This window comes from Cyrtonyx montezumae, unplaced genomic scaffold, assembly GCF_038088225.1.
Source record: "Cyrtonyx montezumae isolate F1298 unplaced genomic scaffold, pur_monq_1.0 scaffold_3, whole genome shotgun sequence".
Taxonomy (NCBI): Eukaryota; Metazoa; Chordata; class Aves; order Galliformes; family Odontophoridae; genus Cyrtonyx; species Cyrtonyx montezumae.
This window is the reverse complement of record NW_027072034.1, coordinates 34961482-34975075: the sequence shown is the minus strand read 5'-3', so window position 1 is coordinate 34975075 and position 13594 is coordinate 34961482. Positions and strand designations below refer to the sequence as shown.

At 37.2% G+C, this 13594-nt stretch overlaps 1 protein-coding gene across 1 annotated transcript in view; it reads left to right on the top strand.

Annotated features, from left to right (window-relative positions):
- The window catches only part of ATP10A (ATPase phospholipid transporting 10A (putative)), a 107044-nt gene that overhangs the window by 56949 nt on the left and 36501 nt on the right, over positions 1-13594 (top strand). Inside the window, exons 3-6 of the mRNA XM_065741172.1 lie at positions 4704-4789; positions 10286-10392; positions 10500-10631; positions 12702-12835. Of these exons, the coding sequence (XP_065597244.1) occupies positions 4704-4789; positions 10286-10392; positions 10500-10631; positions 12702-12835 (459 nt within the window). The remainder of the gene's footprint in view (positions 1-4703; positions 4790-10285; positions 10393-10499; positions 10632-12701; positions 12836-13594) is intronic.

Here is a 13594-nt window from a genome sequence, read left to right as displayed (position 1 = left end):
CACGATAGTCACAGTAATAGTTTCCTGGGTTCCACACATCATTGTGTGAGACCTGCCACAAGTTGGATCTGGTAATATCCCACACTGGCCTATGATCATCCAGTTTTTCTGACAGTATTTAGCAGCCATCCAGCTATTTCTTATGTTCTCCAGAGAAAAGGCAAGCAGACACATTTCTTGTGCTCAGTGTTTCAGGAAACTTGCATACTCTTGTCAGTGTGCAAGTGGTATATCTTGAACCCCTGTTGCCAGCTGATACCGCTGTCACACCGTGATGGTGATGTGAAATTAGAACCCAACATAAGGAACAGAATCAGCCTGATAGACAGCAGAGAACAATATTGGAGCCCAGATGAACGATACATGGAACTATATGTGTTATGTCAAAAAAGCAGGAGCAGTACCTAACATTTGGAAAAGGATGAAATCATTATTTTCATGAATCTGCAAGTACTAAGATAGCATGAATAGCATGGGCAGAGATGTTTACACTGGTCTTATTTCCTCAGATGAAAAGGAAACAAGGATTCAGCCTTTTTGGCTTCATGCAAGACAGATCTACATTTCTTGGCTCCTAAATGTCATCTGTCTCTCATACTGAAGATCTTTCACAGTTTCAAAGAGAATTTGGAGTCAATTGGATTGGAGAGAATATGGTTGCATGCAGCCTTTGAGTATTAACGCAGGTGCCCTGAATTCAGCCCTACCTAATAGTAAGAACTCTGCTGAAAGGATAAACAAGATATTTTGCCTTCCTTGTGGTTTACAGGGACATACCCATAGGAATAATGATCTTAATGTAAATTTATATTATAGCAGAATACAAGAATATGAAGGAGTACAAGTTATTTAAGAGGAAAATCTTACTGATATGAACATAATTGCCTTAAGATTTTCCAGGGGAGGTTCAGGTTGGATATTAGGAAAAATTTCTTCTCAGAAATAATGGTAAGGCAGTGGCACGGGCTGCTCAGGAGATGATGCTTACCTCTGGAGGTATTCAAGAAATGTGTGGATACAGTGAGAGACATGATGAGTGGACATGGTGGTGATGATTTGATGGTTGGACTAGATGATCCGAGTGGTCTTTTCAAACCTTAATGATTCTGTGATCCTGTGATAATTAATCCCTAGCCCTTGCCGTCCAATAGTTTTGTCTGATACTCTGGGAAGGTTATTTGCAGTCAGCAAATCTCTCAGATTTATTTTAACCAGAAAGTCAGTTGTTCAAATCAACAGTCCACAAGGCACAAGCCTGGGAGACATGCAAGGTACCATATCATAGGCATACATACTGTATAATATGTATGCTAATGGCTTCTTTTTGTGAGTGGCTTGATGTTGTTATGTCTACTCGGAGACAAATAACTCACATTTTTAGGGAAACTAGGCACTGGAAAGCCTCAATTCAGATATCAGTCTGGCTAAGCATGGAACTTTGCATTCTCTTCAAGCTGTGGCAGGTTTAGTACCCACCAGTTCTGTACGTGGGAAGACAAACACTTGAAAATCTAGCAGGAGATAACCACTCCACCGGAGTTTGGGGAAGTGCTATTTCAGAACATGTTTTGATTATGTAGTACATGAGAGAAGAATTAAAGGTACTGGCAGAGAGTTTCTTTTTTTCTCATGTACTTTTACCTAGAAAACAACAGAAATCATGATTCATGCACTAGAAAAGCAGTGCTTCTGTTACTTCCTTCTACTTACAGCTTTCCATAGCTTTAATATAGTAGAATATTATCACAATTTATGTTTCATTTGTTACTGAAGTGTGGGTATCAGCATAAAAAAGAACAGAACTTTGATCACTGTGAAATCTTATGTTAGCTTTGTGCTTCTTTATAACCACTGAAAGCAGTCACACACAGGCAGCTTAACATATTTGTTCTTTCATTTTCCAAAAGCATTTTCACATCAAAACACTGCTGTCGGCTATAGTATACAGTGTAAATCTACACTTCCATTTCACAGGGAAGGGTTGCAGCTATTTGATTTATTAATAAACCAGAATAAATGCAATAAATCAGAATTTAGCAGCTTTGTTCCCTTACGTAAACTACTATTCTAATTGGATTTTCTCCCCTCCCAGATATTATCTGGTTAAAGACCATAATCACGTATTTCAAGTTAATTGTAACAGAACACAAGTACACAGACGGTTAGATTTAACGATTTGGGACTTTTCGTTCCAAAACTGAGTCATAAACACACAGAACCCAACAAACAGGGGAAAGAGCATGTTGCATCGTAGTGATGTAGAGGTCAGGCAGGTTTAGTCCTCTCTAATCTTGACAGAGATCTTCAAGATCCTTTCTTTTTTTTTTTTTTTTTTTTAATTTGTGAAGACCTTATCTCTAGTTTTTATGCACATTTTTTCCTTATTTTTAAAGTTGTTGGCTTTGCTGACATGAATTCATTGCAGAACGGAAGTTCAGCTGTAGAAGTGAGTGTTAACACATCTGTATGGCACAGAAAGGCATGCAGTCCCTGTGATGAGTTTAGCAGCCAGAGAAAGCTTGCATTTGATTACACTGATTTTTGTTATAAAGTGTCCCCAGGATTCCCTCAGATAGATTCAGCAAAGGTGCTTAGACTTCTTTCTTTTCTTGTTTTAGGACTGCTGAATGAAAATTTGTGTTAAATGAACAAACACTTCTGTCAATGTGTGTACTATAATAAAAAGGCAGTAATGCTTCCCCTCCCAGTCTATTCTTCACCTCCAATTTGAAAATGGAATTTAATTTACTGTGGTGGTTCTTCTTTATCACAATACTTAGAGAGAGTTTATTACTAAAAGACTTCGAGCAGTGTTTGTAGATTATTGTTCCTGTACTTTGGTGGTGGTGCAGTGTGCGTAGATGTGAATCTTAGAAGGCAGAAGGCTAAGACACAAGGGGTAGTAGCGCACAGGTTAATAGTAGATATGGTAACTGATCTCAGATACTGAGGCCTGGAGGCTTCAAAGTATCTGCTCCAACCAGCGATTCTTTCCTTGGGTCTACTAGTAGCTTTACCTGTCTGCAGGGAGTAGCTGAGGAGTAAGGCTCAAAGGGGATGAACATGCAGCTTTCCTGGGTCTTCTCTGTTCTAAAGTCTAATGGAAGTTCAGGTGCCCCTGTAGGACTAGATACTACTGAAGATTTCCAGAATCAAACTCAAGTCACCTAAAGAAGTTGAAGGTTGACCAGGAGAAATATCCAGTGAACTTAAATACCAGCAGTAGTTGGTGTGGAGATCAATCTGGGTTTCCTGCTAAGTCTTATGTACCTAACTGCCAAGTATGATATAATTTAGGGAGTCTGATTCACAACATGGCAGTTTTATTCTTTGCTTAAATCTGGCCACTGCTACTGTTGCTTTTTTTTCCCCTTTGTTTACAAGTTCAATTTTGCATATAAAAGAGGTTCTTTACTCCTGTGTGCTGTAGCTGTCTCAAAGTGACAGCCCAGTTTCCCAGTTCTCTTAACATCTCTTATTTCTCAAAATTACAGTAAAGGTTTCCAGCAGTGTAAGAATTGGGTGATTTTAACCATCACCTGTGTAAGTTGGTCTTTCTTCCAAGGGTATTTGGTAAAATTCTTCACCTCCCTTTAAGAAGTACCACTGATTGCGATCCTAACGTATTCTCTGAATTCTTTTTTTTCTTACTTAAAATGTAGGTTTTTCTCACTTCTTCTGAATGAAATCAATATTAAAAATATGTACATATTTGAGACACCTGTGTGTTTCAGAGAAGCTGAAAAAAGAGCTGAAACTTTTGTCTTCTGCTTACTATTTCTCAAGAAGTCCTTCCTGTAAAATAGTCTAAAGGGTAGTGGTTGGGGTCTACAGCTGCTCAGCAAAATTATTATAAAACATAATATTTGCAGTGTTATCACTGCTGAAAGTTGAATAAAATTATGATTCATAATTGGTTCTTTCATTCAAAGGGTGGGCAAACAGTTTACTTATGGTAGTCTGCATTTCTGGAGACAGATATCTCAGAAGCAGAACCAGGCATCTCCCATTTAACTGTGTGGTTTATTTAATCTGTCAAAGAAGAGAGAATCTTGATTTTTATTTAACAAAAGCAAATAATTATGCTGTGATAGGGTGTTTTAACTCTGACACAACAAGGCGTTACCTGCAGGTTAATAAATGTACAGTCAGCAAAAATACCAGCTTTGCACTAATGAGCTAGAGAACCAAGGTTTTAAGTGTTAATTAGAAAATAGGTATTTTGCTATATGTGCCTGTTTACTGTAGTAGAATAATTTATTTTTATTGACATAAAGCAATTAAGAATTCTAGCTAATGTTTTAGAAGCTCACATTAGGTTTCTCATAATTGACAGCGTACTGACATCCCTGTACCTGGTATATTGTGATTCGTTTGAGTATTTTGAGCCTTTCTAGAGAAATTTTGTTTGTCCACTCCATGAGAAATTCATTTGACTTGTGGTTTGGGATTCTTTTATCTAGTGCCTTTAGAAGCTCATAATCTTTTACAAAAACAGTGAGGGAGACTTTGCAGAGCACCTACAGAAGCCTGGTGCTCCTCAGATCCCTTTGATTTTCAGTGGCAGTGGTCAGTGTCATTCATCTGAATGTCTTTGGAAAAAAATTGGACTTCGAGATACTGAGAAAGCTATTTAAGAAAGTGACTCTGTTGATAATTTGCAAATGTTTGCAATAAGTAATTAATACTTATTGTTGTTTCAGGACTCAGAATTTGACCCCTTGAAGTTCACGAGTGTCATTGAATGCGAGAATCCTAACAATGACTTAAGTAGGTTTCGAGGTTCCATGTGAGTATTTCATGTAATATCCTTTGGTATACACTCCCTTCCTCTGATACAGAATAAAATACATGCTCTTTTGTTTGGGTCGGTGTTATATAAGCCATATAATTGTCACTGCTGAATATCCTCTCCTGTGAGTGAGGTGTAGTTGTTAGCTTTGATTAGTTTATACTCCACAATCACTTTACGCTCCAGAATGAGTGCCTGAAGCAGTGTAGTTGCAGCCACTATTCTCCCTTTCCCTCTGCTCTGGAATAAAAAAGAGCCAATTTGGGAGTGGTAGGAAATAGAAAAGCAGTCCAAGAGAGCCAACAAATAAGCACAATCTGTTTTACTCCCTTTTTATGGAGATGTGTCTGATGCTTCCTTTAATATAAGTGTCATTGAGGAAAATCGGAACATGAAAGTGATATTTCTCCAGCTATGGCAGTATTCCTTTCTCTCATTCAGGCAGAATAAAGCAGTTGGCTCATACAGTGGGTGTGCTTGTACATTACCATGCAGAATCACGTACGACCACTTAACAAATTCTAAACAAACAGAGCTGTGTTAACTGGGTGCTCATCCTTGACCAATTTGTTCTGCTCAGAAACAAATGAGAAATGTTTTAGTATGTACACAGCACTTTGCTTCTAATGTAGTCAGGACTGTACTATGTGGACGTTCTGGCACTAGCAGTGACTTAAGAGATGTATTCTTGTGTTTTTCTAGAGTCTTTAACTTCATGCAACATGAGATCCTAGGATACTGAGTTGTTTCTTTTTGTCTAAATTTTAATTAAATGAGCTAAACAGACACTAATTATTTTTTAGAATAGCATAATTTATCATCTATGTAGATTAGAAGTGATGATAGTACTGAATTGCTTAAGTGGTACAAGGATTGAAAATTGCTGTGGCTTAGGGAGTTTTTTATAATGATGCTATTTACCAGCTCAGTTACTACTCTCAGATGTCACAGATTGTGTACTGTCAACTGGTGTGAATCAGGCTAGTTTTTTTTAAAACTACATCAAGTTGCAGTGTGGGAAAATGTGTTCTTCTATTTAATAGCACAAAGCCCTACAGTTCATGTAAAGATAAAAGTTTACTATTAGACTCTACTGTGTGAGCGTGTGGAACTGTCTACATTAATAGAAAGTCTGCTGTACTCCAGAAATGACATTTCCAGATATGGAAATGGAAAATTTGGTAACTTTTCTTGCACACTTTGTGTGTTTTAATCTCAGTTCCCAAATATTGAGCAGAGGATCATAGAATAATTGGGGTTGAATGAAACCTTTAAAAAGATCATCTAGCCCATGGACTGGGATATCTTTCACTAGGTTTGAGCAGAGTTTGAATGCTGTAGAAGGTACACATAAATTTGTCTTCAATTATGTATTTATTTATGTACTCCATGTGAAAAAGTTCATGCTTTGGCTGTGGGGTTGTACTCAACGATCTCTAGAGGTCCCTTCCAACCCCTACAATTCTGTGACTTTGACTATCATGTAAGTTGCAGAGCCGAGCTATGTAGCAAATAACACCATAGAATCTTCTGGGAAGCTGTTTAAGAAATGACGTGAATGTATTTTTGCACAGCAAAATGTCAAGACATAACTTGTGAATATGACAGAAAGCGTCAGATTATTTCCAGGTCTTATCTGCTGTTCTCCAAGACATTTACAGCTAAAGATCCATGGGACATTTGAAGGGAAGAGGGACCAACTGTCTACAAATAACCTCTCAGTCTCCAAGGTCGTCAGTGGGGAGAGGGCTTTTTTTTTCCTTCTGTTTTTGATTTTCTTCATTAGTATCATGAAATCATGGTTATATTTCATGTTAGCAAGATGAATAGTAATTAGTACATCCAATTTGAAGCATGTAGTTGGCATGTCAAAATCAGATCTGAACTCAAAATCTTACTAGAAAGATAAATTCAGATAGCTCCTAGTTGATAGTATCTCAACTGAAAAGAAAGACTACTGGACTATTTAAATAAGGATGCTGTGAACACTGTAGGTTTCTATTTCTGAAGAAGTCTATCTTTTTCTGTTTGAAATATGAAATATAGTTCTAATATCTATATTGACAATTTTTTAGGGGAATAGAAATATTTGTGTGTGCATTTTGTAAAAATTCTGAACTGTGATCATTATAGATAGTGTGGTACAAGCAGCTCACAGTGAGAAAAGATGATAATACAAACAAAAAAAAAAGCCTGCAAAATGCATTGAGACAGGACTGGCCCTGTAATACGTCTACAAAATAGTAACATACACATTACTACATATAACTTCTTCAGTTACACTGGCATGACTTGCATTGAACTCACTCCAGGTGTGCAGATGGGCAAGGAGACTGCCTGTCCATAGGTGCTTGCTTCAGTACTGTTCTGCTGTTTCTGCACCCTCATACATCCCAAGCATACTTACTGTATAAGAAGTGTTCTGGGTAAAAAGAATAGAGTAAAACCTAGCATGCCCTCTGCCTGCTTGGGTCTAGCCAGAGTATGTACAGTATGCACAGCAAACATTCAAGAATTCTGTACCAGCTTCCAAAAATAACAAAATTGGCCTTAAAATCATGCTTCTACCTTTTTTATGTGTATGTGTGCAAGGGAAAAGGGGAAGTCAGAGTTTACATTCCGGCTTCTAAGCTTTTCTCTGAAAGGTGAATGGCTTTTTTGTAAGAAAAGTACAGAAATCTTCATCTAACTGTGCTGTATCGGAAGATTTGCTTGAGAAGTTCCGAAGAGAATGTAGGAAGGAATGATAATAGCAATAGAACAAATACATGTGTGCGTTTCTATTTCACAGCTTGACCTGAGTTTGTAAAACCAAAACGATTTATTACCATATTACCATCTTTTTAAGGAAAAAAAATGTATTAACTTACATGTCAGCGTCTCCCCGACAAGCTGTAGTGGTACTAAGTCCACAAAAATACATTTCAAGCAGCATTGTGAGTCAGGAAGCTTCTTTTCAATTGTGACACTTGAGTCCACCTTGAAGACAGCAGTATTTTCTTTGGGATTCTCAAGTGCTGGGAAGCAGTGTCAGCTCCATCACTTGCTTTGAAAGAAATTTGAGAAACCAGGGAAGGAAAGAAAATACTGCCTTTGGAATATAGCATTGATAGGTCACCTTGCTATTTAATGCTTGCTAAGTACTGAGCAAAAATGTAACAGAAGGCTGACGTAAGCTGTCCTCAGATTGTATTTGAGTTCCCCTGTTAAATCAGGAGAATTGTTTCTACAACAGCACATCGATTTTATCCATGTTTCTTGTGTTCTTTGGTGAGGAACAGGTCATGTGGATATGCAAACGTAAAAAGATTTGTCCTTAACAAGTCCATTTATTAAAAGAATTTGTGAGTGCGGTTTGGAAACTTTATTGGGAACTGAAACTAACATCTGTTTATGAGAAAGGAATGCTGAAGCACAGTTCCATCTTGAAAAGGAGTGGCAGAATCCTGGTAATAGTGTGTTTTCTGCAGTATGGACTCATTACAAAATTATTCCCCATAGTGTAAGCCCAGCAAAATGTGGGTAGTTCTCATGCTGGTAATCAGTATTTATACCTGTTGATACAGGAACCCCCAGTTTTTAAAACTCTTTTAAAAAGGTGAAACAGTGAGTTAACAGATATTTGCTGAACAAAACCTCTTCTCATACATGAGGCCCATGGGAGACTGGGCTAAGCAGAAGTTTTCTCCTTTTGAAAACAAAATCATTTTTGTATCAAAATTGCCAGCAGTGTTATCTACCTCCTACCTTCTCTGTTTGTTTCTGGTCTCTGATGTTATCACTTCTGCAGCTACCTCAGCTCACAGATCCACCACTGTTTCTCCATTTCCCTAGCTGTGAATAGTTAAATATAGGTGTTGAAACACCAGTGCTATTTTTGAGCTCTTAGAAGCAAGAAATGGGTATAGTAGATAATACAGAGATAAAGAGGGCTCTGCATGTGTGTCTGTATATATGTACTTTATATGTGCATATGTATGTATTATTATTTATGAATATTTTCTATTCATTCAGAGCATTGACTAAGGGCAACTTACCATAACCAGTTGATTATTCTGCAGTTAGCCCTACTAGACTGGGGATGACTACAAAGGATTTAACACTGTGAAGCTTTCTTCTTCTTGCAGATCTCAGGATTTTTGATACAGTTTTTCAGGCCTGAGATCCTAGAAGTATGTGCTAAAGTTATAATTTTGGTCTTTTCATTACAAAAATAAAAGGTTCTAATGATAAGATAAAAGCAGAAAGGTGCAACCCAGAGATAAAGACTGAGAGGACAGGAAGCAAATAAAAGAAATCCACTTCACAGTTTTAAGCTAGTTTGCAGATTTCAGGGGAAATATTTTAAATGTTCAAAGCCAGGTAGCCATAAAGTTTGGCATTACAACAGTACTGTTAATTTAAGCATAATGCATTGGGGTTCTCCGTGATTTCACCTGAACTCTGAGCTTTTTATAGTTTCTTATTGCTGTTGGGTTTTTTAGAATTGTGTGACGATTTTGATGCTCTGCAAGTGAATGCACACATTTCAGATTGCTTTAATCTGCTCTGAGGCATGAGGATACTACTGTTAGATTATATTTTATTCATGCAGAAAGGGTCTGAAATGATTATTTGATTTGTCTTTCTTACCTAATAAAATATTCTAACCTTATGTTTTAATAGTAGTTGTTATTGTTTAGCATTTTTCTTGTGGCATTTGGTTCTAGTAAGGCTGTTTTCTGCAGTTCTCAATCAAGTGAAATTTAAGTCAGTCTGTACAGAGCAGACAGTAAGAAGTTGTAGTGAAAATGTACCATTGTTCCATTTTTCTCATGTGCCTTGGTGCATGCAGTCATCAGAGTGCATGCCATTTCATCTTTCTTACACAGCAAGACACTTCTGAAAGCCATCTCCCTTATTGATGAACTCACGGAATTGTTTTTCCTTTATTTTGCACTAAACTGTCTGACATACACTATCCCTGCTATATCTTTCTTAGTGTCACTGTATCTGAAGCAATGCCCTTTCCCAGTTTCCCCATATTTCTTTGATAAAAACATGTGAATGCTGTGTAAGCATTATGCACTACCCAACTGTTCTGTAGATGGATTGGGTTTACTGTGATTGCACGTGCAGAATTTGTCTATGCACGAGAAGTTTAATGCATTTTCAAGGCATAGGACTGGCTGTATACTTGCTATAGATTTGGCCTTTGTATCTGGTGAACGTTTGTCCAGTACATTTGCATATCCCACAACCCATCCAGAGCAATTGGTAGTGCTCCAGCTGCACTGCTACATGTCTGGGATTCCTGGGTAGGGATTCTCAGTTTTCAAAGCCTGCCAGAGGATTGTCCCAGGAGGAACATCTAAGAGAATATTTCACCGTCAGGTTGAGAAAACTTCTTAAACTTTGAAGATGTTTTCTTGGCTTGCTATATTACAGAGTATGATTTAACAAGCTTAATGTTTTGACGTGCTGTGCTCTGTTCTGCTTTTAAATTTTCTGCAGTGTACATAAAAGTGGAAAAAAGGATGGACTGTTCAAAGAAAATCTTTTGTTACGTGGATGTACTATTAGAAATACAGAAGAAGTTGTAGGAATTGTAATCTATGCAGGTAAAAGTTGCTTTTCTGTCTGACTATGTACACTTCCCTTTTTATAGTTTTCCTTGTAATACTGACAGGAATCCCTATTACATCATTTGATGCAATTGCTTTTGCAGGGCATGAGACCAAAGCTTTGTTAAATAATAATGGACCACGTTACAAACGCAGTAAGCTTGAAAGACAGATGAATGCTGATGTCCTTTGGTGTATCCTCATACTTCTCATCATGTGTCTGTTTTCTGCCATTGGTAAGTGCTCTTTAAAAATAGAAACTTAACTGTCATACTCTCATGAGATTCATGTGCTTACCTTCAGCAAAAACATATGTATCTGCTGAAACATAAAAACCATATAGCTCCTTTTTGTTTACGTTTTCTTCCTTGAAATCATGATGCCTAAATAGGTTCGTAGTTTCAATAGAATATAAACCATCAATACCAGAGATCCAAAAGCATAGATTGTATCACTTCCAAAAACAACAAGTCTTTATAGACAGTGACCTCAAATTACAGGTGGTAGAGTATAACATGCCTTAGTCAGTCAACAGATTAATTTATGATCAGAGAGTAAACATAATTGGCTCAGTGCTGTTCTCTAGTACTGTTTATTAACTCAAGACTGCAGCTTTGAAACAGAAGAAATACATAAACGTCTAAATATTCACAATCCAATTAGAAGATCCTCTGGACTTCCTGGAGAGTTTAAGGAAATATGAACTTAATACTCTTCAGGCTTTTTTCCTCTTTGTTTGTGAGAAGGGATTGAGTTTCGTATTATCTGGCATCCAAAATGATTGTTAATATATTGCATATGAATTCCACATCCCTAACGTTTGTGTGTTCTCCTGTGTTCATGTGTGAGTCATGCATCGGAAACATTACAATGTTTCCTAACAACCACAGTCTAGTTTAATAACAGTCTTATGCCATTTTAATAAGTCTCAGCATGACTTTTTCCAGGTATTGTCAAATAGTGCTTAAAGATGAGTTTTTCCAGCTGTGAATCAGTCCTCGTATTTGTTTCCGCTGAGTTCATGGCGCTTTGGTGTAGCATGTCAGTGTGGGGAAGCCCTGTCCTTGAGGCACTGATGAAGTGCTGAGGTACCTTAATTGAAAGGAGGCTTAATTGCAGGGAGTCCCTGCCTGCAGCTGTCTGCTCCACCACTGCAGGCCAGATGATACCCTGAGCAGTGGCAGCTGGCTGTGTTTTTCTATGTGACTCCACTGGGCTGAGGGAGTGTAAATAGGAATAGGTGGCACATGGTAGATGACACATCTGATGTCTACTTTGTCAATTCTGCTCCAAGAACCACCAGCAGAGGGCCAAAGCAGAGCACAGGAGATGATAACCATCACACACAGGTGGAATGAAATTTGGTTTAGCAGTTCAGAACCAGAGGTGGATGGCGCTGCGTGCATGCAAAACTGTGTTCTCTAAGAGTCAAGCAATTCTTACATCTTTTATCAAGACAGTATATAAGTGAAGGAAATCTGAGTCAAGATATTTAGAAAACAAGTCTTGATGTGGGTCATTCTTGGTTTGTGAGTTACAATCGAGAATACAGATGTCAGTAGGAGGATATTGGTAGTACAGGGACAAAATAATTTGCTTACTTGGCTTAAATATTGCTTTTATTTTTCAAAAATTCAACACTGTTTTATTGTATCAAGATGGGAAGGCAAGTTTAAAATGTAGACAGATAACAGTTTTCAAAAGATTACTTTTAAAGTAGGTTTTTGTCCTCTTCTGTTGTTATCTGACATGTAATTAAGATGATATTATTATCTTACGGTGGGGAACTTCATCCTTGATTTTAACCTCATAAACATCAGACAATGTTAGATCTCTCCTGAATCTTTCATAAGAAACTAAGTGCAAATCCTATCGCTCTTCTTAAAAAGGCAACTTTCTGTTTTTAACAAGAATGTATTTTTCCCAAAATAATATCATCCTTATCTTCATTTAGCTATCATCACATTCAATAACAAAAGGTTTTAAACAACACTTATGATTTTTTCTGTTCTTAGTTCCTCAGCTTCCCTGCTGTTGGCACTGCTACTATTAGCCTGAACTACTGATTCACACTAGCCAGATTGCTTATTTGGATAAAGTTTATCAAATGACAATGCCTTTCCCAAGCCCTAAATCCCAGTGGGAAAAAAAAAAAGTGGGCTTTGTGAACCTCTTTCAAGTCATACAGAACAGTTGAAAGCAAATATCACTTTTCTATGTAACTCTTCTCTGAGGACAAATTTATATTATATACTGTTTTATCTTGGAGTTACTGTAGACTTTTCTCTCTTTCAACTTTTCTGCAGGTCATGGCCTATGGGTATGGCAGTACGGTGAGAAGAAGAAACCAGTTTTTGATGTTCCAGGATCTGATGGCAAATACTTGTCTCCTGCTCTAGCTTCAGTATATTTATTTCTGACAGCAATCATAGTTTTTCAGGTATCCAAATTGTGCATAAAGCCACTTGTGTTTGTAGTTTTCTGTGTATAGTACCCCTTCTACCACTAAGGCATGTGAGAAGCTAATCAAGCAGTAGGAAACTTTAGATTTTATATATAGAAAATATGATAATATATAACAAGAAATCTAAATTAAAGAAAATAAATGGTCTACCCACTTGTGAATAGAGAAAATTTTCTTGATCACACAGTGAGCTCTCAGAATTACATTGGCTTTGGAGAAGAAAAACATTTGAAAAATAACCTTCCCTAAAAGACTCAGGTGTTCTATTTTATTCTAAACAAGTAGGAAGAGATTGGATCTTCGTGGAAGAAAACAAGCTTTATGCTTCATATCCACCCACTGTGGAACACCACCTCAACAATCTGGGTTACCACTTTGGGTATACTGTCCTTGTAGGAAGTTGTATACATTTTTAACCACTTCCAGAAAATTTGGTTAACAACTGTGTATCAACTGAATAAACATCTGCAGGCTAAAACTCAAGAACAAATTAGGCATTTCATGGAGTTTTGACAAATCTTAAGAAACAGCTGAAAATCTTTTCTGGAGAAACTTCTTCTCATATCTCTTTCTTCAGAAGTTACCTTTTTTTTCTTCATTCAAATAATCTACATTGCAAATGCCAAGGCCAGAGAGATCATTCCTGTGGAAAGCTTTACACATCACCTTTTGTTTTCTTATTGCTGCAAAGGGAATTTATAAGCAGCATATTATTTATTCATTGTTCTTCAAGTG